This window comes from Anopheles cruzii, chromosome X, assembly GCF_943734635.1.
Source record: "Anopheles cruzii chromosome X, idAnoCruzAS_RS32_06, whole genome shotgun sequence".
In the NCBI taxonomy this organism is placed as follows: Eukaryota; Metazoa; Arthropoda; class Insecta; order Diptera; family Culicidae; genus Anopheles; species Anopheles cruzii.
Window position 1 is genome coordinate 7,096,673 of NC_069143.1, and position 24,121 is coordinate 7,120,793.

Below are 24,121 nucleotides of genomic sequence, written 5' to 3' on the forward strand. Positions count from 1 at the left end.
GGCATTACAGCGAATGAAAAAAACCCAGCGACCTCTGGAATCGGAGCTGACTCAAATACACGACCTCTAGGCGCTGATCACTAGGTGTATGCACAGTGACACTGACCATTGCACCGAGACAAACGACTACAAACTGGAGCTGGACGGCCGAAGGCCACAATAACCGGAATGCTCCTTCTCTTCGAGAATCCCTTGCTCGCCTATTGATAAGGGCGGAACATCGCTAACAGCGTAAACCCAAAACTGTATGAAAGAATGGTAAGAGAAACGTAAGCGAAAGTATGTTTGGAATAGGGTTTAGCTAGGCTAGCGGAAACTGCCACTGCCTGTGTGCCCAACAATCGTGTGAGAGAGATAGTGAGGTGTTATCAATTTAAGATATATGTTTATATATGTAAGATTGATATTTATTCCGACTTCGAATTATTCTCACTCGCTATATCGATCATTACCATTTAGTATTTCGCATAACGCTTTTCGTTTATCAGTATTTCACTTTCCATGCTTGTGTATTTGTTGCTATTATACTGGTTTTGTATGTTTGTTTTTTATCCTGATTCTGTGACTGAAGGGAGTGAAAAAAGGTAAGTCAGGTTGAAGGGGTCGGGGGGGAGGGGGGAGGAGGCAGAAAAGGGAGATATTTGTATCCAATCGCTCTTTGCATTACAGGGACAGCATAGGTAGGCATGCGTTATTTTAAATTGTTTCTCAAATGGTCTTCTGTGTAGCGGCACTTTATTACAAATTGGGGTGGGAGTACCAATAGCGTTTTCCATGAAGTGCGTCACTAACCAATTAACCTATCTGTTTAAGATTTTTTTTTCAATTTAGTTGTCAGCATAGTATAGCAGCTACACCTCTATACATTCATCTCTGTTGGCTAGCTTAAAACAAACGCATAACTCTGAGCATCCTCTTGGTTGCATCCTTACTTCCATTAACGCTCCGTTTAATTCATAACTTCTTTCCTTCAGCAGTTCTACTAGTGTTGGTGTGCAGGATTGCCGTCTGTCTCGGTTTGTTTTAGTTTATGTCGTCTAAGTTTATTTCAAGTGTACCATATTCAAAGTAAACTCTGCGCAGGAGTATGCTTTGCTAGAACTGATGCCAGTTTCCGAAAAACCTTCGTGTTCTATTTCCGTGAAATATCATGCTCCATTGTATGACCGGATAGGATAAGTTTGTTTTACGGGAGCAAGGGAATGAAAGCCAAAAACAAATTGATAAGTATTAGTGAGGTTTAAGGGTGCTTGTGCAACGAACACGTGACTTATAATGCGGAAAATTATTGAATCTTGTTGCTAGAATCATTTTATTTGTTAGAAAGGGCTGATGAGACTAATCAAGGCGATGAACAAGACAGACAATGATGAAGATGACAGAAAAACGGTAATGACGACGATGGTTGTAACGACGGCTACGATTATAATGATGAAGGTAAAGATAATGACCAAGATGATAACATACCGCATACACGAAGAAGAGCATTAAACCTAAGAAAAATCTTGCTGATAAAAAAATTGAAAGAAAATCTAGCGATACTAGAACGACAAGAATGGGTGTTGTCTGTAGCGTTATGCGACGGAATAATAGAGACAAGAGAAGGCAAAATGTAATAAGTACGGCCCAGCCCGTTCTTTAAGAGTAAAAAAAAGAAGGCAAAATGTAACAGAACATTTGCTCGCTTTTACGCAGCTGAACTTGGGTGTGTATCATAGAGATGGTTAGTGGTTTTTGGAGAATGGGAAGCTTGTGGAAGAGAGGATAATGTCTGACGTGTACTGAGTATGCCAGAAACAGTAGCATGTTTCGTTTTAGGCAGCACGAGATGTGAATTTCGTGTCAAAACCATTAACCGAACCGTGAACAGAATTCTGTTGGGAGATTATTGCTATGGTTGTTAAAGTGGACGTTGGTGTTTCGATAGCGGTGGTGAAGATAGCCGTCATCAATATCGATGCTGTTGCTACTGTTGATTCTCCCTGATGTTGGCTGATAACGAAATGATCGCCATGATAAATGTTATAATAATAATAACAGTACAAACTGTCGCTATAGCAGTTATAGTGGTATGGAAAAGAATTTTGATCATTGTTGTTGAAGTCCCCGCTATGCTTCCATTCAGTGCTACTGTACGTTAGCTGATGTTCTTTAGGGAGTCTGGCTTCCTTGCTGTTATTGTTGCTGCTACTACTGCTGTCACGGTGTTGGTTGATTTTTATACATGGTGGCTGTTCTTGTTCACTGCTGCTGCTGCTCTTGTTGCTCTGGATACAGTTGTTGTTTTTGTTCGTGTTGTATTTCTTGATGCTACGGCTGCTGCTGTTGGCTTTTTGTAAGGTTGCAACTGGAACGCATCACATAGCATACTTTCTGGTCCACTCCCGAGCGAGTTCGTTATATTTTTCCCGGTCCGTCTTGTATATTCTGGCAATCTCGGGCACCAACGGATCGTCGGGATTCGGATCGCATAGCAGAGAGCAGATCGAGAGCAAAACTGCAATGGGAGAGGGTGTTAAATCTCACGATCATTTTTAGAAGTCATAGGCAAGTTAAGCACCGACTGTAAAAACAAACCTTTTGAAATTGTTAGCGCGGGTGACCATTGAGATCGTAGAATATCGAGGCAAATCGACCCATTGCTGTTGATGTTTGGGTGATAGATGCGTGTTGTAAAAGCCACTTTTGGTGGTTTGAACGGATAGTCTGTTGGGAAATGTATAGTCAGAAAGAACACTCCGCCCTGGTACGGACTGTCTGGCTGTAAAATCAGAAAAAAGAGGAAAGAAAATAATGCAGCGTGAAACAGTGTGGTGGATTCATATGTAAAAAGACAAACGGGAAAAATGGAGAGTAATAAAAGTATTTGAAATACTTTTATGTATTTCCCCCCTTTGCTTTCGAAACTATTTCAGTGAAATGAACTACTTTCCAGGTTTGGTTATATAATATATTCCAATAGCACGTCCAATAGTCAGTCTACTCTTCGTGATAGCATTAACGGATATTTCCGATCAGTGATGAATAATTGTTCCTCACAAGAGCTGTTAATTTATAGTCGCTCTTTATTAATGTCGATAGACGAGGTAACTGAAACCATCAGCGAGAGAAATGCAAAGCAATCTTCGACCAATCTTTACTCAATTCAAAATTGTCAAAATTATCATAGCAAGAGTAGCCGCCTGTAAGACGGCGCTGGAAAAAATTGACTAATTCAGTTCAAATGTATAAAAATCGTCCTCGGGTTCATGACCTCTACCCCACACTATGTCGCTCGAGGTGAAGGCGGGTATTATGCGGGTAAAGCTACGTTTGGAACAACAAACTCTTTGCGTCCTCATACGCTCCACCGTTGCTAACCCTTTGTTGATCGATAACTTCAAGGTCTAGGAGCAAGCACGCTCTAAATCCATAATTGTAAACCTAGACCGGGACTTTGTATCTTTCCAGGCTCATCCTACTGCACTTCAAGCAATAAACTGTGCCAACCTTCCAGTGTCCTACAGTTCACTTTTAAACAAACACTCCTCTTTAGAAGAGGAATATTGACCTTCATGTGTGTGATTCCTGGAACATTGCATACCTACCCTACTACTAATATTTTTGCAGAACTTACTTAAGAGTACTAGGTACAAGTAGCTCATAAAATTATTATATGTGCTAGAGGATGCAAAATGATAATTCTTAGATTTAAACTTATTGATCGATCCTAAGTGATTGATAGCGATTGATGATTGATTGAAAAAATGATTTACAATAAATCACAAGAGATTGATTTCTGATCAAGTAGGATGTTGATTTCTTATCTTGTTATACACACACACATACTCATTCAAGCGAACCAAAGGTATTGCTTTTTCGACAACGATTTGGGAATTTTCCTCACAACCATTCGCAACACTCAACCACGGATGTTCAATGTTCATGTTCAACACAACTGACCGAGGCTCCAGAACGTCGCCTCTGTGAGGATTGTTACTTACCGGTCCCATAATGGTTGCCTGCCAGTGAAACACTAAAATTAGAAAAAAGACGTATAAAATAAAATCAATAAACATAATGTGCTTTTAGGTGTCTTTGACGATAATAATCTTAACAGTAAGATCATGATCATGATCAAGACACGTAAAGTTTGTAATAAACAGTTTGCCGATGGCCTGCAAAATGTTATACTTACAATCATCCCCGACAGGACCAGCTGAGCATTGTGCCGGTGGATCTCTCCCCAAGTCTTGTAGTTCCTTCAGAGATTTCATTTACCATTTATCAGCAACATTAGCGAACAGCGTTTAAGAAGAGAAAAAGAATTATTCAATAAATGTTTCACTTTTCTGGGTCTGCACGAACAAAAGCAGAAGATAAGACTATGCTAAAAGGTAGATAATCCTGGATTTATTCTACTAGGTTATCCAGATTATTCTATGGGGTTTTACGTGTGTTACATGCCAAATCGGAAACGGCTTTAACACCCCGAACCATTTCGAAAGATGCAGTTGAGATTAAGATCCTGCGTAGTTCAATAGTTTTTGCATTAGCTGTCTCCATGTTCTGCAATTTGGTTTATCTGTTCCACTTAGGAAGCTAACATTATTCATCCAAAACATTCATTTCGATATACATGATTTCAATATGTGTTGGCGTTTTCTATCTATAGAATGATACGTTCAAGCTTAGAAAACGTTGCAGCAGATTTATTAGCAGTACTCATATGATTCATATAATGTAAGTACGAATCACAGAAGGTAAAAAACAGAACTATCGTTTCGTGTTTCAATGTTCTTTAATTACCGATTACCAATTAATTTCAATTGCCACCTTATGAAGTGGTAAACTAGGTTTTTTTCTTTTCGTACCAAGATTGATGTCTTAATTCTGTTTACAAAATATAGGTGTCATATCAACAAAAACTTGTGTCTACACTGATAAACATCAATGTTCTACAAGCTTTTGTTTTATTTTCGCATCATTGATCTCATTGGAGTACTCTCTATTCCAGCAAAAAAATCCAAGGCAGAACTAGAGGCCATCGGCATTCGACCTGTAGTTCTAACAGTGGTGCCGCGATACACGATAATAATAAAGATAGTGTTTGATAGCTAAAGGTGTCAATACTAATCTTTAAAATCCAAGGATTATTCAATCAAAGTCCAAGGATCCACGGATCAAACGATCTACCTTTCGGAATATAATTTCAAAATAAAAAATCTAATTTCATAGGCATTAATAGGCAGTTCGGCTCTCGATCGCGAGCGGTGGAAAGGTTCCTTGAAGCAGGTAAAGACCGCTCGGCGGTTGTAGCCGGATCAAGTAAATAAATAATAGGCATTTTTTTTTTTTCACTGAGAAGTATCGACAACTTCCTGCATCTTCGAAATGAAGAATTGAAAAGTAAGTGTATCATTAAGGTAACCGTTTGAAAAATCGGCCCCAACGCTTCAATTTCTAGCCAGTTTTAGGTGGTTAATACAGTAAAAATAAGCAAAATACAACAACAAAAAGCGTAAATTAGTTACATACCTTATTAATTCTCTTTAATGCCATTTCTGGTGCTTTTCTCTTACTTCCACTTCTCTAACGCAGCAAACGCTATCGCCACTGTTTGGTATGATCGTTGTGCTCCTTGGAGTATACGGCGCAGCAAATCTATCGATGAGCAGATGTTGATTGGCGTGAAAAGCACAGACGACTTAAAATTGCGTTACTGCGTTGCGTTGATTGATGGAAAGCTGGGCGCGGCTGTGTTGCTTTGCCTGTTGCTGTAGGAACAAGCGAGTTTATGGGTTTTATCACAGCGGTCTCACGAAAGACAACATTAAAAGAATTTAAAATGTCTCACCTCGTCTAGGGCAGCCACACAAGCCGGATGGTCCCCGACTGTGCCACGCTTGCACGTCTCTCACTTTTCACAATTGCCGTGGGGTATTCTACTGCTGGTTTTAAGAAAGCTGCTCTACTTCGGATAATTTTCTCTTACGCGCTTATACGCTATTCACTGAGATTTGCAGAAAACTCGCCTAACTTCTCGTTGTGGCCGCAACCACTGTCTGCTCAGCCGTGTGACACTGCCATACAAATATTACATTGGTGATAATGTTTTTGTTGTTTTGGGTTATTGTTGGTTCCGTTGGTATCGATACCCGCCGAGGATTGCCAGGATCGTAGTCATCATTTTACCGCCATTATCACACCATCATCGTCGAATGGGATAGTGATGATTTCACAGTGTGTCACACCCGTACAATTGTTGTATCGCCAATTGATAAATACAGAGAGTGTGTTTGAAAGGGAGAGAAATAGACAAAATATTATTTATAACGATTTTTTTGTTAATATAGCTCAAATGAATTATGTAATAAGTTACTGGAAGGTGCACTTTCTAAAATGATATCCCAGGCAGAGGAACAGGAAACGTGGTTGCTTGTTCCATTTAAAATTCATACAGAACAAAACTGATTGGTCACAGTGCAGTCATGTCAACTGTTCAATTTGTTTATCTATACACTATTGAAGAGTGACAAATTCGATAGAAAAAATATGGAATAAAACGTCAAACATACTGGCTATCTACAAAATAGAACTATGAAATTAATAGCGCATTTGCAAGTAAATGGTAGCTGAAACGTAAGGATAAACTGAGACAAGCTCAACAGGAGGTTCAAGCGAGCAAAAATATAACTTGACTATTTGTGGACATGAAACGGGAAAAAACATCAAACAACCACTACTTCCTACAGATTTCCTATATCAATGAGTATATAGTGTCTGTAAAGTGCTATAAGCGCCTAAACTGGTGGTCGCCTTAACTGATGGTTGTCTTAATGGTGGTTGCTAACACATAACAAGTGTCAAACTATAACTGATTACCATTCATACACAGAAGGAGAAGATATTGAAAAATGCTCTGAATTACGTTCTTGCGCTCGACCTGCAGTTATTTAGTTAATACAGCACGAATATGAAACAATTCGCGAGCGAGAAAACAGCTTCGAACACGCATTCAACAGCCAATCGAAGGTTCATAGAAGTAGTCGACATTCCTGTAACTATTTCTGGGAATGATGGGACGCAATGAAAAAAGGTCCAAAATGTGCAATGGGTGACTTCGAATAACTAGCTAACTTTCTCATCTTGTAGGTGTCGTTATTTGATTCTTCACTTCCGTATCGCTCTTCCGTATTGAGTATGTACAAACATGGCCTTTGTTTCGCCTGTAACAACGCTGCAGGCGATTTCTCTCTACAAAGAAACGCACTAGGGGAAAACACAGTTGTTTTCTTTTCCCATGTTATTGAAAGAATAACTTCTGTTACGTTTTAACGCCAGTAATTCAACGTGTAGGGTAAGGTCGGCGAGCAGACAACAAGAAGAAAAAATGTCAGAACGGAGGAATGGAAGGAACTACAAGCGATTTGCAACGAAAAAATACACTTATTCTTGCTTAACTCGTCGTTTTTAACTACAGTTAAGACAGATCTGCATCTGCGTGGTAAAATTAAATTTGTTACCAATGTCAAATGAAAGGAATACGCCTGTAGCCATGAAACGAAATGATAGTTGAGAACCATGGCCGGGGTTTTCGTGCCAACATTGCGCTGCTGCTGATGGGCACTTTTCGTGGCGAAGGTAAAAATGCTTTTGCTATTCTTCAAAACGTTGATGAGCACAACTTACGCTTGAACAGCCGATAGCTATCGCGCTGCGAATTCACAACCGCTTGCAAAACTGTATTACCGGGAACGACACTGCTTTTCAGAACCTGCGGTAACGTTACAAATGAGATTACCAAGATGGCTACGTTTGCCCTCACCCAACGACGATGACTCGCTCGATAGGAAAGACAGCAGCATCTTGAATCGCACACTCGAGCGCACTCAAAATGGCACCAATACTTGTGCATAATTTCACGAATGCCAACACAGTGCTGCAAACTGCTCGAATTCATGGTGCCTCACAGAAGACGTCATTTGACGTCGAGCCTGCGTTTACGCTGTGCACTTCAGTTTCAGTTTGACAAAACATACGATGTTACGAACACACCTTAACTCGTGAACCAGAGCATAAATCTCAACGTCCAACAATCAATTTCAGCACGCTCGGCAGTGAAAAGTTTTTGCAAATTTTGCTTCCACCAAATCTACCAGCCAGCAACATCTCCGCCAGGCGACGATTGCCGACTTGTGCTATGACACACCCTTTGTCATTTTGTGAACATATCACAAAAGTACAACCATTTGTATAGAATAAAGTACAGCCACCAACCAACGACCTTACATTACCAGATTGAAGCCTTGGTGTGCTACAGAACATATCGAAAATATGCATATCGGTGGATGATTGCGATTAACAATTTAGGCACAAAAACGGCCAACTGGCCAGAACTCATGATCTGATGCAATAGCCTATACGTCTTTCGACCGAAGTAATATAGCGCTTATTGCTTGTACCAACGACTGACAGATTTTTACTACCACACGCGAAAACGTTGAAAAATTGACCCTGCTCGGCATATTGCCGTATAGTAATTATGCCTACAATAAAAGTTGACTGTTTTTCACTTCTCGATATCGCTGCAGGGAAATTCAGTCCCCAGCTTGGCGCGTTAACGCTGCTAGATAAACAATTAAATATGATAAACTTAATAAAACAAGCAGCACATACTCAAAGCATTTTGGCTGCATACGCCTCTTTCCAATATCCTTTTTTCTCACGTGAATATCGTGCTCAGAAATTATGTGTTACTCGGCAGGTCTTTAAGCTAACTCAACAAAAAGAAAGATGCCTTCCTTTTACGGTACTGGTGGTGGTGGTGGTTACGACAACCAACCACTACCGGATCAACGTATGTAATACTCGACGTTGGTGAAGATAAAGTTGATGGTGGCTAAAGTTACACACCACTGCGACACCAAAAAAAACCGAAACGCATCGTGATATTTCACACACTGGCCATACAGAAAAGGATATCGATCGATTGCGCTCGAATACGCTATATGCTTCAGCCAGCATAAAGGACGGGCATAGCGGTTGATGTGCTAGACGTAGTGTTACCTTTTATGTCCATACTTTTGTGGAATAGACGGAAGCTTATTGGAACGAAATATTCTGCACTCTGGGCTGGAGGATTTTGTTTAATGTTGGATAACCTTGCCGGCACACACGGCGCATCCAAGTAACGTACAAGCGTTTTTGCGACGAAGTTAATCACTTATGTCATAACGCCACCCTTTTCGAAACTCGATCAGGAAATTGTGGTGGTTCTAAACAGTGTATGGATGCTCTTCTCGATCTGTGCACACACTTGGGCAAATAGCACGTTTTTACCGAAACAATGAGGGAAGCGATACTCGTGAAAGAGATAGAAGTACTATCCGTGTTCACGGTGACACACCGAACGTACCTGCAACTGTTTAGGCTGAAAATATGACAAACAGTAGAGGACTACGCAGCTCAAAGAGCGATTCGCAAAAGAGTACTCGCGTCCGGAAACCCACTTTGGTGAATGCAGTTTGTCACTACACATATACTTCACACCAGCACGACGACCACTATGGATTTGCGGGAAAGTTGTGTAATTGCATTGGTGTGGAAGTACGTGCCGTTCTTTTAGGTAGAGGAAATTTTTCGGGGTTTCAACGTAGTGACTGTTCGTGCAATATGTAGGCAGCAGCACACATTTTTTTTTTCAGAGCACTAACACTCGCACGCACTCACATGGCGAAGAGGCCACTGGGCACTTGAAGTAGAAGAAAATATTGAACTATATGAAAATCGTACCATGACCCGTAGCGAAGGGGCACTTTTCTTCTCTCCTTTTATCGCTCTTTTTTGATCTCGTTTGCAACGAAAAACCAGCCACAAGCTACTGAGGCCATTGCACAGTAGTGCCGTGCGCCGGAAAAGGGTTGACGAAATGCAGAAATGATATATAAGACTAGAAAGAAACTGTAATTCAATTTGCAATACCTTCCAACAAAGACCTTCTTCTGACAAGCGATGATCACCAACTATGCGGGACGTTGCACAGGGTTGCCACACGCTCGGCCAATTCGTCGTTGACTAGCACACCACTACATTGGCGAAATTTTACTGCAGCTTAGCATCAATTGGTACGGGTGTCTTGCTGAGCGCTACGTACGATACGATGCAGTAACGTTCTGTACGATGCAGGTTTCATATGGCTGCAAAAAGACATCCTGCACCACACAGGGGAGCAGCACAGCATGGAATTGAAACTGTACAGCCAGCGCCAAGTTTTGACGTTTCAACGGCGTTCGGTTCGTCTTGAGCAACATGCTCTGAGAACAGACACGCCGGCTCACTGATCGATATCGACATGGAACTCGAATTATGAATTTTGAAATAGAACTATGAAATCGAATTCAAATCATTTGAATCATTTGTTAAATAAACCTGTTTCATACGCATTCAACACATTACTTTCATTTTCACTTTCTTTTCGGTATTAAAATTAATGCCGAATTCTTGTGTCTTTTTGGTGAAGAAAAAGCATCACTTACCTCGGCAGAAGTGCCAAACCTGACTGCGACCTTGACATGGGAACCCTTTGTATCCCATCACGGTCGTGCAGCTTGTACGCCTCGCCAGGCTCCGGTGGGCTGGTCACGTCGCCACCCCGCAAAGCCTCCTTAGGCCCTTCAGAGGGACAGAGGGACAGAGGGGCCGTGAACAGCCCCGCTTGCGGGAATATGTCCACAGGGACGCACCAGCGTCAGAGATCGTGATCTGGTGGACGTAGGCTTTCGACCGCGAGCGGTGAAGGGAGGCTACGATGTATACCAAGACCGGTCAGCGGTTGTAGCCGGATAAGCAAGTTTAAAGAAATATAAATCATTAACTAAAGTTAACGAACGATTCAAAAGCATTGTGTTTGTTTTGACACAACGCAAACTTGGTTCCTGGTTTAGCTTTTGACATTTACGTGGGCTGTTAAAAAATATTCGCGACATTTGAAATTACGCGGGCTACGTATATTCGATTTTTTGGTGGCGTTATGTTGCTGCTTCGAAAAGTTGACTGTGGCTTGTGGTGAAGCTATTATCCGCCCAAAGCAGCGTTTATCTGTGGTTCAAAGTGTTCTCGTCGAGGGGTCGAGAAGATGTGAACGACCAAGAGCCAAGTTCGGTCGAACGTGAAGGTAATGCTCACAGTTTTCTTCGATTGCAGTGGCGTGGTGCATCATGAGTTGTTGCCAAAAGGTTTTTTTTTCTGATGGGAATTACTTTGTAGGGGACAAAATAGGTATTCATGAATAAACCAATATTTTTTTTATAAACCTCAAAAGTCGCGAACATTTTTGAACAGACCACGTATGGCTATGTTTTGTTTTTGTATGGCTTGTTTTTTCATGTGGAGGCCATGACTGGTCATCGCCTGCTATTTTTAGAGCAAAAGTGCTGCCAAGGTGTGGCCAAGGAAGTGTTTTATTTGATGAACGCAAGTATTGATAAACGAGTCTGTTAAGGATACATCATTCGGCATAGTTCGGGACAAAACTTCTCTATCTGCACCATTTAAACTCTTCGGGTAAGCACGCACCATGTTAGAACGTATTGAACCTACTCCTACTGGAACGCATTCATCCTTAGCAACCTCAAGGAATTTTGAACACCAATTGACCAAGTCATACTGCCGCCGCGGAATCGAAAAGACGCTACAACATGGAGACACTAGACAAAATGGCGGTAATGTTCCGTGCTTTGATTATCAGTAGCAATCTTGAACGCTTCACGATAAAAAATTTGGAAGACGATTTCAAGCTACTCGAGGGGTATTCTATTCCGTACGAGGCGTACGGCTTTCGCCAATTAGAAGATATGCTACGCTATTTGTGCCATTATGTACAGGTACAGTAAAAGGATACAGAACACGAAATGTATATAAAGCTTCGCTGCAATCTAACAAATGGTTTGCATTTTGCAGGTCCATGGTCATGGTGACTACGTGTACATCACTCCAACCCCCACGGTAAAAACAAAAAAAAAGCGATACTACTCACGAAATCAATCAAAAGAGGTTCGCTTCAATAAAAATAATGTTTTTATTTTCACAGCTCAATGGCTATGATGATTGATGCCAACCGTAATGAAGATGTTACTGCACGAGCAGTATTGTCGCGTGACGCCCCTGCAAGCAAGTGCCCACGAAGGAAAGACCTCCGAGCTCGCCTGGTCACCAGCGACCCAAAAAGGAGCATGAATCTCTGCCCGAGGCCATGGTCTCAATCTCCGACTCTATTACCTTCCGGCTAGTGTGCTTCTCGCTTTCGGAAGCCTATTCAAAGGAGGGGAGAGTGGATCTTTCGACCTTTCTTTCAGCGCGTAGAGTTATCACAATTGTACAGGCTTAGGGATCTTAGAAAAAAAATGATGGAAATAAAAAGCTTGAAAGTTCCGCAACCTCTCGTCAACTCTACCTTTGTCCCAACGTGGTCCGGCAGGTGGCTACTACTGGTCAGAGTTCGTGAAGATTTTTGTTGTTTGTACGCACGGTTTTTTCGTACGGTTACGGTACGGTGTCGGCCCTGGCTATGTGTAGGAGGATCAACGAAGCAGCCGTCTGCATCGATAGCGATGCGAGAGCGCTTGGTTTGACGAGTTGATGGGCGGAGGTAGGAGGTAGTGTTACAGGCAGGTTACCGGATAAGTACAACGTTGGTTGAAAAGAACCACTACCACTACCACTTAACCACAGCACCTTTTTCGAACCTTTGCGTCGAACTCGACAAACGCTTTTTGGTAACGGGATTCGAGCACTTCTGACCGTCGGCCGCCGTACCGCGGCAGCTCGATCATTAGATTTGGTATGCCGAAATAAAATGCAATATCAGATTCGGTTCGCTAGTTTTAGTCTGGTTTCGGCACTCCCCATCTTGAAACATTGGCACTTATCTGAACATTTTCAGATAACACGCTTTTAAGGCAACCGTTCAGTGTCGGAAGACGAGCAGAAAATTATACTAGAAAAAACGTTTTCTTGTTATTTGGTAAAATGTTAGATATGGTAGAAAACAAGTTTTATGACCGGACTGCTTGATTAACCCATTCTAAGGCTGGGAAATTAGCTAATTCTTCCGAATATGAGCTGTGAGAAAATCTACGTAGCAGCGCGGATCATCAGCACGGTAGTGGAGTATTCAACCCGCCTAACGTTAAACGCGAGCGTATCGACATGACACATCGTCATCCTCACCCGCAAGATTGCCAGAATAGGAGGGCCGATTTATGGTCCCCACTAAAAAACTCGCACCAAAGCGAGATGCCTAGTGGGAGCATCAAGGCTGCATCAGCACACAGCCACAATAGTACGGTGAAACAACAGAAAAAAAGTAGTTCATAAGTGACACGGTCCCCCGAAGTCTGCAGACGGTGTAACACACTAATTAAGACTCGACAATCCGCAGTTATTAGTTTTTTTTCTTCTTCTTTTTATCCGCATCTGCCTTGTATCGTACTGTCGAATATAGAGCTCGACAAAAAACGGAAAAACCAGCAAGCAATGGCTGGGACAAAGTCCATAATTCAATCAATCGGGCAGCGGCCGAATGCGGGCATGCTTTAGCACGAAACGTTATCGCCGCCGCCGCCGCCGCCGTCGTCGTACTTGCTGCTGGTCATCGTATGCCTCGCATAAAGCACCGTGGACACGCACAGGTAATATCCATCACCATCCCTTGGCCGAAGCGAAATCCGCATCCGCGTTACCGACGTCCCCTTGGAAACCCCGTTAGCGGAGTGGGGATGGTAATGGGTGAAAGCATAGCGGGACGAGAGAAAAGTGTGACCTTTCCTCCAGTTTTTTTTTGCCCGTGATCCATAATCCGGCCGATTCGCTGATCAAGACACATCAAACTCACTGGGAAGGGAATCGGTTTATTGACTATTGACTATTTTGGTGTTTTAATGTTTTCCTTCGTCGTCACCAAACAGGACTTTGCGAGCCGGCCCACAACGAAGCGGCACAGTGCGGTGCGTAGTGGTAGTAGCAAACAGATTCGGAAGCTGCCTGACGAGGCTACTTGATGTGTATGTTGCTTGCACGACGAAATCATAGAAGTTGCCCAGCGCCACAACTCAGGAGGCGGTTTCGGTCGATTTTTCTGTTTTTCTAAAATGAATTTAGTTTGGAAAGATCTTGGCAGACGCACCGCAACGGCAAGACCGATAGGCGAGTGTAGGCGGGCTAGAGCACACCTGGGGTGGTGTGTGTGTGTATGCAACTGCATGTGTTGTGTTTAGTGCGATTGTGTTACAAACGACAATATCCGTCGTTCGAAGCTGACTTCAATCAACCCGATCGCCAAGAGCCCCCGGCACCCTTAAGCGAAAAATCCCGGACCGAAACGAAACGAAGCAAAGCGAAAGTGTAGCAGATTCTTCGACGTGGCCAGCATGGTGCGAGGGCGAACAGTACGGGCTGGATGTCGTGGAAAGCAGCGGAGCAGCTTGTCGCAACAACCATTCGCCGAGCGATGCGAAAGCGAGCTATAGAATCCGATTTAGAATCGTGCACTTTGCACCTTGCCTTGAACTTTTTCGTGCAACCGGTAGACTGTGGCTATCGGGTGCGGATAGAGACTAGCGCGTCTCCGCCCTTCGTCGGGTGCCATGTCCGACAGCGAACTCGATCGGACGCTCGTGCACCCGGAACAGACACAAGATTTCGTCCACTTTGGACTGACGACAGCGATCGATTCGTCGGTCACAACGATCCTGCCGCTCGTCGCCTACCATCAGCAGCATCAGCAGCATCCGCACGAAGCGACGAACCAACCCTGCTTCTCGCCCTCCGCCTCCTCGTCCTCGCGACACCTGCCCGCACTCAATCACCACCGTCATCATCACCATCATCGCCAGCTACCGGTGGCCAGTGGTGAGCCGGAGTCGCACTATGTACCGTACTGCGACGTGGTGGCCGGTGGCGCTCACCAGATGCAACTGCGACACCCAGTTGCATTCGCGCGACATATCCATTCCCCGATCAGCCACCAGGACGATCAGCCGAAGCGCATCAGCACATCGCTGCCCCTATACTACGCGAAGGTAAGTGCTCTTTAATCTTTTTCTCAAACACACCGTGGATCTTTCTCTGAAGGAGCGCGCCAATCAAGGCGCGAATGTCGTACTGATGTCGGCTGCAGGGCGTTACGCTTTAGTTGAGCCACACAAGGGTTGATACAGGCTCCTGGCTTGGAGGCGCTTTAAAACCGAATTAAAATTTTGGTATCACATTTGCAGACTGCTCCACGAGCGCAAGCTTTTGCAGAAGAAAGGTCCGAGCTGGCTGGTGGATGTTTGACCCGGCAATAAAGCAAAGTGACACTGAAGCTGCGAAACTACGTTTTGCAATTAATCTACACAACTGTTCGATGAGCTGGCGCTTCGCCATCGCAACCGTTGTTTGCAATGCGTTTGGTATGGCTCGTTTTTTAGCCGTTAGCTCGTCGAATCACTTCGACTACTTTCAATTGATATCTACGCACACATCGCATTTCCCATGGCCGCCCACGTCGACGTCGAAATACTGTACACATAATCGTGCATCGTCTTCGAGGGCCGAGCGCGAAAGGTTGGGAGACACAACTGCACCGCTACACGTACGGGTGCAGAACATAACCCCGGCTTGTTTGCGCTTCTCCACGCTCCGAATGGCAGATGGTTACCAGTACCAGCGGTCAGTGAAGTACATCGCTTTATTGAAGTAGTAGTATTTGATTTTCGGCGCTGTCGTATTTGATCGTTATCTGACTTAAATGATCCGTTTTCGGAGTTCAACCTGTACGTCAAGGGTATGATCGAGGGATGGTATACTTTGCAGTAGGCGAAAAAGAATGGCTGGAGGAAGGACTGCTTGAACCGTCATCGTTCACCGGTTGGGCGCACAGCCCTTAGCCTCGCCCTCCGCTGCTGCTGCTGCTTTGTTGGAACCGAGTTGTAGCAACACTGGGTTTAGTGCGTACTTTGGATTGGGCGACATCTTCGCAACGCAAAACGTTTTAATGTGTCGAAACAAAACGCCGTTTTAAGGCTTTCAATTATAGGCAAGCACCGCACCGTATGTGCCGGTTTCCGACCACCCCATCCTATCTCCACCCCTGGCCAGCAGGAGTTGAGTTTAGTCTGCATCATCCAACCCATCTTTCCTGGCCTCTGATATTTGTTCGTTGCGCCAGTGTGCTCATTGTCTTTCAAACGACAATTTCAATTTTTAAACGACGAAACCAGGTCCGACACGTTCTTAGTAAGGACAGTAGCCCCGCAGACACCGCTGCACGTTGGCTGTAGAACGTTTGGCCGAGTCGTGACACCTTAGTTCTTTGAAATCCTATTAAGAACATAAACAACCCAACGCCAACCTTGCTGGCGAATTGTACACGTGCTGCAATATTGCGGCAGCGCATGCGCCTTAAAGTGCTTTATACGGAGTTGATTGCACCCCTGTTGGTTAGAGTAATCGGTAAGGTTCGTCGTTGTCACGTGGCCTGGGTTCGATTCCCGAAACCGGCATGACTCCGTCCGTATAAAAACCACAACGTGTTTATAGCAAGCAGCCGAGATTAACATTGTCTCTCTGCCAGGCGCTAAGAACTGCTCCGGCGGCAGTTGTTACCGGATACCGATGGTGAAGGCTGCCAGCCATACGGCTAATGATGCAGAAGGTGGCGGAAGCATTTGTTTACATCATGGAAACATTTCTGGGAAATCTTTAATTGTCTAGGAGGCAGCCCCGAAATATTGTATTTCCTCGACTTTAGCCTGGCCAGAGGGAAGCGGAAAGCGATTGTTCATCGCCCTTTTTGGGTACCAACAATAGTAGAACAATGCAATAATCTAGTTACTAAGCTAATACTAGAAATTTTACTATGTTTGTACTAAATTGCACTTCACAATTGCTCACTGGTGTTGCCGCTAGCTGGCTGAGCTGGAAAGCAATTTGCTCGGACTTTACCGGCCACGGCTTCAGCCACCCGCCGCTGCTCCACGCCTGTTGGAGCATTAGCGTAATGGCCCAGCAGGCCTGGTCGTAGCGCTCCCCGGCTCTGCACCTTTTGTACAAAAAGCCTCAACTGTGAATGTTTTTAGCCGGTGAAACCGATAGTTAGTTATTAAGGATAAAAACTTGCCGTCGCCAAAACCGGCTATCGCCATGCTTGACAATGGTTATTATTATTTAACCAACGAAGCAGCTCCATGCCCATGGTATTGTCTAAACTTTCCCCCTGGCGAAAAATTTACGGTGGGTGCCGGTAATTAACGGACTTTAAATGCTAAGGTTGACAGAAGCAAACAAACGTCCGAGAGTCAGAGAGACACGTTACCAACAGGCAACGGGCAAACTATTCACTCTGATACAGGTGGAAGCAACCGATGTTTTGGCCAGGTTCGTTACCGACTGCTTCCGTCCTCACCCAACATAACTGCGTATGGTGTGACACCCGCTGTCATTGAGTGAGCCGCCCACAGAGGGCGTTAGTTGGCGTTTATATATATAGGTGGAATTCTATCCCCCCATGTAAGTGGCCCTGCTGGCACATAATAATTGTTTTCAGCTTTTATTTAATAATGAACGTTTTTTCGTTGTTTTTAGCCTTTTCCGGCCGTATATTGATTACACCCAGAGCTCAATCTACTCGAAACCACGGCGATCGAAATAATGACAGTCACACGGCGCAGTAGTGCAGTAGTGTTGGTGATGACGGAAGCCGCATTTGTTTACATCTCGAATTAACAATGCTGCCGTAACGAACAACCCAGAAGCCGTGGCGGCGGCGGCGGCGGGCTTCCTCCTGTAACCTGTATTAGAGTGTGATCTGGAACACACCCTATAATTCTTTGGGGAGCAGGTTGCAAAAAAAAAAAAACGTTGGCGGCCTTCGTCGGCACAACGCCGCTTTGGTGCACCCCAACGGGGTTTTTTGAGCAGGCATACCGAGCATTCTGACCCGGAGGGGGTTGTGTAAGGCTTCCCTTCGCTTGCTCTCTCTCTCTCACGATCTGTTGGCCCGAATGTTTTCCGAAAGAAGGCGGTGGGAGTGGACCGCGCGGCATTAATCGAATGCTTCCATGCGCTTCTGCTCCCCTCTGATCGTCCGCTTTGTGCCGGGTTGCGATCGGTTTTGCGCTCTCCCCTATAGGCCCGCAGTTTGATTCACGCGTACTCCGTGGTTCGTGGCACTCACGGTCGCTTGGGGGGTCCGTGCGCGAGTCCTGAGTGCCGCGAAACATGGCATGAATGGGGCTTCGGTTGGGTGTTTTTTGCTTTCGGAGCATCGCACAGTAGCGAATTTGTATGGGAAAGGCGGACATATTTGGTTTTTAGCAAGAATCTATGTACTTTTTTCAACGTTTTTGTTTTCTTTGCTTTTTTCGTTATTTTAACGTTTTTAAACGCCTTAGCTATGCAATTTTAATGACACTAAAATCTTTTAATGCACAATCTAAACACCTGCGCTATGCAATCTGCGTTACACCAAAACGTTTCAATGGATAATGCCCTGCAAATGCGTAAATCTTATGCAACATAGAGACCAGGCGCCTCCTTATGCATCGGGAAGTGTTTTCCCAGAATAAGCCTAGCGGATGAATTGGCAAGTTTATTCGCAAGCAAAACATACTGGAAATAGTTTGACATTACCTAAACTTTAGTTGTAATGCCTAGTTTAGTTGCGCCAAGGCGCGCCATAATTTTACTGCATTACCAAAGTTGAAAAACTGCCTTTTCTTCCAGTTTTTTTTATACTAATTCCCGATTCATTACCTTTCGAATGATGTATAATATAGGTACATTACCGTTGCAGAACTGTGCTAACGGTCGCGTTAAAGTAGCTGATAAAAGTTGGTCATTTTTTCAGCCACTACTATCACTCTTTCGACTTTCGACAGATGAATTCTCGGAATTTGCGCATCATGGAAGGCTTCAAATTCGGATTTGTTATAGATAACTTATCTGTTTTAGGCTAGTATAACTAAAACCTTTAGTTTTAAAGTTGACTTATGGCCGCCTTTTCCCCATAGTGGCATCGGTTAGCTCTTTGGGGGTTCGTCGATGCGTTACCAGCTGATTGTTGTTCCACCACTCGCCCGTCGCTGGATCTCTCTCTTTCTCGCTCGGCGCACTTCTGGAGCGCATTCCGCGTTGCTCCACACACACACTCGGCGAAGGCAGCGAGAGAGAGAGAGACAGAGAAAGTGAGTGGAATCCGTGTCCGTGGGGGGGAATTCATCGATGGACCTGAGTGGCGCGCCGTTGGGCCCCCCGTCGGGGGGTCCATGGGTTGGCCGTTGGGGCGCTCGCCGTGCCCACGCCAGAACGTCGCTGGCGGCCGATTGAGCAACGCACGTGTCCCGGGAGCGTGTGCCCGTTTTCGTTTTGTGTGTGCGCGAACTGCCCTCAAGTCGAGCGTGTCGCGCCATTCGCTGTGTCGTGCGTGCGTTACACTGTTGCGTCCGTTCATTCGTCGCGCTCCGTCGCCCGCCGCCGCCGCCGTGTTGTGTGTGTGCTACTATTGTTCGCCGTGCTTTCGGCATATATGATATAATTGCGAGCACCAGCGGCTGTGTCTGTGAGTGAGGGTGTGTATGTGTGTAGGTTTGCGTGTTCAAACCGTGTTCCATTCCATTATATCGTTGTTGTTAATGTTTCTACTCCTGCTATCTACAATTTCGGGTCATTGTTCAGCCCCCCCACACCACCCCGGGTGGTTTTGGGGCGTTGTTGCTTCGCCAAGCGAAAGTCTTCCTCCATCGCTCTCTCTTCCCCCCCCCTCCCCTCTTTCCTTCGTTGTAGATGTTTCTTTTATCTCTCTCTCTCTCTCGCGAGCGCCCGCGCCATCTCTTTTTGTGGGTCCGTTTTGTTTCATTTCGTACCGAACGCGGATGCGTGAAACACACTAGCGTGCCCGTCTGTGTGCGTGTGTGTGTTTGTGGGTGGATGGGTGGCCGGCCGTGGGGCCTTGATGTTACTGCCTGCTGCTGCTGCTGCTACACCCGTGCACGTGTTTAAGTGTGTGTCGGTGTGTGTGCATGTGTGCCTCCCACGTGATACTCCACAGTTGTGTGTGGCACAATCAACCCCCTTCCCCCCCCCGCCCCCATCTCGAAATGTCAAACTTTATCGGGTTCGCCTCCGCCACCGACGTCACAATCTTGAGTCCGGGATGCTGCGGCTACTGCGGTGCTGATTCACCGATAGCGGATTTGCGTGAGCTTCGCTAGCATTCCGAAACATCCCCCCCCCCCCCTTCCCCTTTCCGCTCTTGCTGCCTTTCTTTGCCCGCTTGTTGCTGCCTTTTTTGCTTCCGACTTTCTTTTCCTAACACGTGTCCCGCAGCCGCGCACGATTGTTGTGTGTGTGTGTGTGTGTGAGTACGAAACCTCGACACGAACCACGAACTGTGTATGTGTGGTAATGTTTGCCCCTTTTGGTCGGTAGCTCCCCCGCGCGCATGTTGGAGATCGCGAGACTCGCAGTCTTTCCGGAGACCGGTCACTGTTTTTTTTTTGTCGCGCAATCGGGGACGAGGGTCATATGGTTAGACAGCGGGAAGGGAATGGAATGGAAAATGCCCAATGCAACAATGCCCGCCGTCGTCTCGGTGCACGTCCGAATTGTCCGAATTTTTTCATTAACCAATACTCTACGCGGTGTCGTGTGTGTCGCGATCTTAAACGCGAGAACGGACGTTCGGATTCGGGTTTCTCTGCAATCAAATCGTTCTTCCTTCGCCGGTGGAGTAGGTGCTCCACGGAACCGGCCAAACTGCGCACCTCCACCATCATCACGACCACCTCAATCAACCGTCCGCATCGCGTGCTCGTGCGTTGGCGAACCTCTTTCATGGCGGATCCCCGATCAAAACCCAGCAGCATGGTGGTGGTGTCATGTCTACCAATCAACGCCGAACCCCCTCCCCCCTCCCGGAACCGGTTCGGGATGGGGTCGCTTCCCACAGACACCGCGACGCGGGACCAGAGTTGTTGTCCACGAGTTTTCAGCTCTTATCAAAATGGGATTTTTCCCGGACTCTCGGAGTGGAAACTTTTGGCGAGATACTGCAAGGCGATTATCAGCAACCCAGGCGCTGCTCCCCCCACTTGGCCACCCTATCTCACACCGTTTCTCCTCCCTCCTGCGGGCTCCGAAAATCGCCAAAAGCTTTTCGCGCGCGCCCGGTTATTGATTGTTTTTTCTTCTTCTTTTAGACCTTTTCGGCCACACGCGCCATAAATCGAAACGATCCGATCGGGGGCCACTTCCATTTCTTCTTGGTGTTGGTTGGCTAAGGAAAGTTGCGCCCCTAATGCGCCCCGAGCTCGAGGCTTTTTTTTTGGCGGGCAGTGTGGCTGAGATGGTGAGAGTCTAGTCGATGGGGACGGACGGACAAGGATCCATGGTAGTGGCCCGTCGGGTCGGGCTAGGATAGGTTAATGAATGTTAAAGAACAGCTTTTCCGTTTCTAACGTCAACACATACTAATTCAACGCATTGTAGAGTGATGATTTGGCGCAACGACGGCGCATCGCACAAGCAGAGCGGTAGAGAGTAGCGTCGCGCGACGCGTGAAAGTATGCTAATGCACCGGAAGTATGCACGGGACAAGGCGCCGCTCCTGCCCGCAGTGCGTCAGTGTGTGTACGTGTATGGCCGCCGGTCTGTGTGTGCCGAAGGTTTCCTCCGAGTCGGATTTCGGAGGAGTAGCGCGTGCCGTGCTCCGCTGTAAAGAATTGCGCAACCCCGAGAGAGGTGTGTGTGTGTGTGTGTGTCAGTGTGCAAAGCATAGCAGAAAAAATTAGCGTGGCCAACACCGCGGTCTCTATTAAACGGTAGTAAATTGCCACCCCACCCCACAAAACAACGGCGTGTTAGTGTCGCGCGCAACAAATAAGCGGAAAGTGTCGTCAGCAGGCGGAATATACAAAGCACCAGCTGGGGTAGTGCAGAAGAGCGGTGCGGTGCTCCTTCTGGAATATCTGTCTCCGAGGATTGTGCAAAAACGAGCCCAAAAGCCCAACGTCCAAAAGAGGCGCTTCAAAGTCTGACAGCCGGGCGGGCGCCGGCGGTGCCGTGGTTTAGATGAAGAACCGCGAAGGCAGCCGAAGGCATACTCAGCTGTGACCAAAAGAAACCAAAACAACAACAGGTAACAAATGGGCACACATACGTGAAAAAAACACGTTTTATATGAGTAACTTAAGCTAACTGCTAACTCACTGATTGAGGTTGCAGGTATCGAGGGAAAGGAATGAAATTGGGTGTGAAAAATGGAAGAAAACTTTATTTAACTAACCATCTGGCAAATGGCCGGCCCCCCGTTACTCGAGATCGGAGCAAACTGTAATTTATTGGTCATCATTTGGCTCCCAGCACCGTCAACCAGCATTCAGCTGCGTGTAAGAGGGTCCCCTTCCGACTTGGTACTCGCTAAATCCACGAGATCGCTCCCTGGGCACCGTTTATGGTCGATACCAAAACGGAACTTTTCGGACCGTTTCAAATATTCGGCCACAAAAAAACTGCCCAAACTGTTCCAAAAAAGGGCATTAAAGCAATCGTATCTGCCGACGGTGCCAGCGGGGGCGATAACGTTTCCCAACTAATGGGGGTTTTACTGCTGTAAAATGAACTAACCTTCGAAGTGTCTGCGTCGTCGGGCCCCATGTTCCGTTCTATGGCTTTTAAACAATGTAAAGTTGCCGCTTGCCAGACACGCAGAGACAGTGTTTCTTTCTGCCCTGTTTTCTGTTCTGTCATGGGAAGTCATTTAGTACATACAAGAGGTCTGCGCGTATGCAATGATATTTTGGCTCAAAAGATGATGGGCCAAGGTGTCAATTTAGTCCTCATCATCATCATCATCATCATCATTACATGTATTAAGCATTGCCCACTTAGAATCGGGAACAATTGAATTAGCTCTATCTCTGGGGGTGGTTTGACTTAGGAAACATGTCAAGGTGTCAAAATGAAGGTATTTTGTTGTACTTTTAGAGAAGAATTTCACAAATTTATTCTGTCGGTCGTCGGATGAAATCGCGAACTTTCTTTGGAATGCGTGCCATCATTTTCTACCCCACCTCAGCGGCTACACCACCTCAGTCCGATCCCGCCCTTTAAAACACACCGTTACAGAAAGCAACAGAGATTAACATTGTCTCTCTGGTGCAGGCGGCGCCAAGACCGCCAGGCGTTTGCCGGCAAGCAGCCCAAAAACCCACAAGGGCGTGTCATGGACCTTGATGTTGCCGGATCCTTAGCCACCCCGCGCCCCCCGTCCACTACCCCGGAGGGTACGCGCTGGCCTGTGCCGTGATTGGGTCAGCTTTCTTTTCTGCCAGCCGCTTCCTCAGTGAGCACTCCGGTGTTGATTGTTACTCTCTGCCTGCCGCGCCCCCTGCTGCCCTACTTCTCCAACGTCGCGTCCTCGTCGCGCCTCTAGCGCGCGCGCGCGCTCTGAGTGCTCTCGACTGCAAGGTGGCAGAGTTTCAACGGCAGCGCAGTTTTTTTTTTGCCTTTTGCTTCTTTTTTCGGTTGATCACCCATCCGCGGAAGGAGGGCGAATGAGGAGCCGCCGACCCGGTGCTCTGTCTCTCTCACTCGCTCGCTCCCTCCCTCCCCTTGGTCGCTCGTTCGCGGCAGGTTCTTCGCTACGCTGCACGCTGTGTCCTTGCGCAGAACGGTGCGTCGCGTGCCCGTTCCGAGCTTGCTTCCGTTTATTTTTCTGTTACCCGACCTGCCTGTGACCTTAGACACACAGGCCAATTAATATAGCCAGCCCCGCAGACAAAGCCAAAGAGAAACCGTTTTTTTCCGTTTCGGTTTTTCAGTTTGCTTGTTTCTGCTGATCGCTCGTCCTTGGAATTGGGACCTCCGAGAGACCCAATTAATGGAACCACTCACCCGGTGCAGTTGGACGAGGCGAGGCGAGGGTGGGAGGTGACCTTAGGAGCAGGGCAGGCAGGGTAGGGCACAGGAGGCGGAAAGTGAAAGCAAAACAGCAGCAGAAAGAAGCGAAACGACGACGAAAAAACTCACGAAGACTCTAAGGACACACGGCGACGTTGGCGGTGGAGTTCGCGATCGAAAGACCCAACACATTCCACCACAC

General features: G+C 46.1%; 3 protein-coding genes across 6 annotated transcripts in view; 2 read left to right on the forward strand and 1 right to left on the reverse strand.

The window, feature by feature from the left end:
• Positions 1-718: 718 nt before the first annotated feature.
• LOC128271608 (ubiquitin-conjugating enzyme E2-17 kDa) lies at positions 719-10,076 on the reverse strand. Of its 4 annotated transcripts, XM_053009219.1 has the most exons (8): positions 9,964-10,020; positions 9,398-9,733; positions 5,837-6,062; positions 5,518-5,756; positions 4,178-4,241; positions 3,984-4,015; positions 2,578-2,761; positions 719-2,497 (listed from the first exon to the last, which is right to left on the reverse strand). In XM_053009219.1, exons 4-8 carry the CDS (start codon positions 5,539-5,541, stop codon positions 2,358-2,360), a joined length of 444 nt encoding a protein of 147 aa, XP_052865179.1. In that variant the 5' UTR covers positions 5,542-5,756; positions 5,837-6,062; positions 9,398-9,733; positions 9,964-10,020; the 3' UTR covers positions 719-2,357. The 4 variants fall into 4 exon arrangements, with proteins under 4 accessions (XP_052865179.1, XP_052865171.1, XP_052865187.1 ...); XM_053009211.1 differs by lacking the exon at positions 9,398-9,733 and having other exon boundaries at positions 9,964-10,076; XM_053009227.1 differs by lacking the exons at positions 9,398-9,733; positions 9,964-10,020 and adding an exon at positions 9,049-9,238.
• A 1,297-nt stretch (positions 10,077-11,373) lies between these two features.
• LOC128269429 (uncharacterized) lies at positions 11,374-12,408 on the forward strand. Its single transcript, XM_053006891.1, has 4 exons — positions 11,374-11,544; positions 11,607-11,864; positions 11,941-11,985; positions 12,071-12,408. The coding sequence occupies exons 2-4, from the start codon at positions 11,679-11,681 to the stop codon at positions 12,089-12,091; spliced, it is 252 nt and encodes an 83-aa protein (XP_052862851.1). The 5' UTR covers positions 11,374-11,544; positions 11,607-11,678; the 3' UTR covers positions 12,092-12,408.
• Positions 12,409-14,624: 2,216 nt separating this feature from the next.
• Positions 14,625-24,121, forward strand: part of LOC128278549 (uncharacterized) — a 61,958-nt gene continuing 52,461 nt past the window's right edge. Inside the window, exons 1-2 of the mRNA XM_053017281.1 lie at positions 14,625-14,777; positions 14,874-15,059. Coding sequence (XP_052873241.1) covers positions 14,625-14,777; positions 14,874-15,059 — 339 coding nt within the window. The remainder of the gene's footprint in view (positions 14,778-14,873; positions 15,060-24,121) is intronic.

Excerpts from the sequence above, each read along its gene's own strand:
- LOC128271608 (XM_053009211.1), bottom strand. The coding sequence starts at position 5,541 with ATGGCATTAAAGAGAATTAATAAG. Across the intron at positions 4,242-5,517 it reads CATTAAAGAGAATTAATAAG|GAACTACAAGACTTGGGGAG; the intron begins GTATGTAACTAA and ends AAATCTCTGAAG. Across the intron at positions 4,016-4,177 it reads TGGTCCTGTCGGGGATGATT|TGTTTCACTGGCAGGCAACC; the intron begins GTAAGTATAACA and ends TTCTAATTTTAG.
- LOC128269429 (XM_053006891.1), top strand. The coding sequence starts at position 11,679 with ATGGAGACACTAGACAAAATGGCGGTAATGTTCCGTGCTTTGATTATC. Across the intron at positions 11,865-11,940 it reads ATTTGTGCCATTATGTACAG|GTCCATGGTCATGGTGACTA; the intron begins GTACAGTAAAAG and ends TGCATTTTGCAG. Across the intron at positions 11,986-12,070 it reads ACATCACTCCAACCCCCACG|CTCAATGGCTATGATGATTG; the intron begins GTAAAAACAAAA and ends TTATTTTCACAG.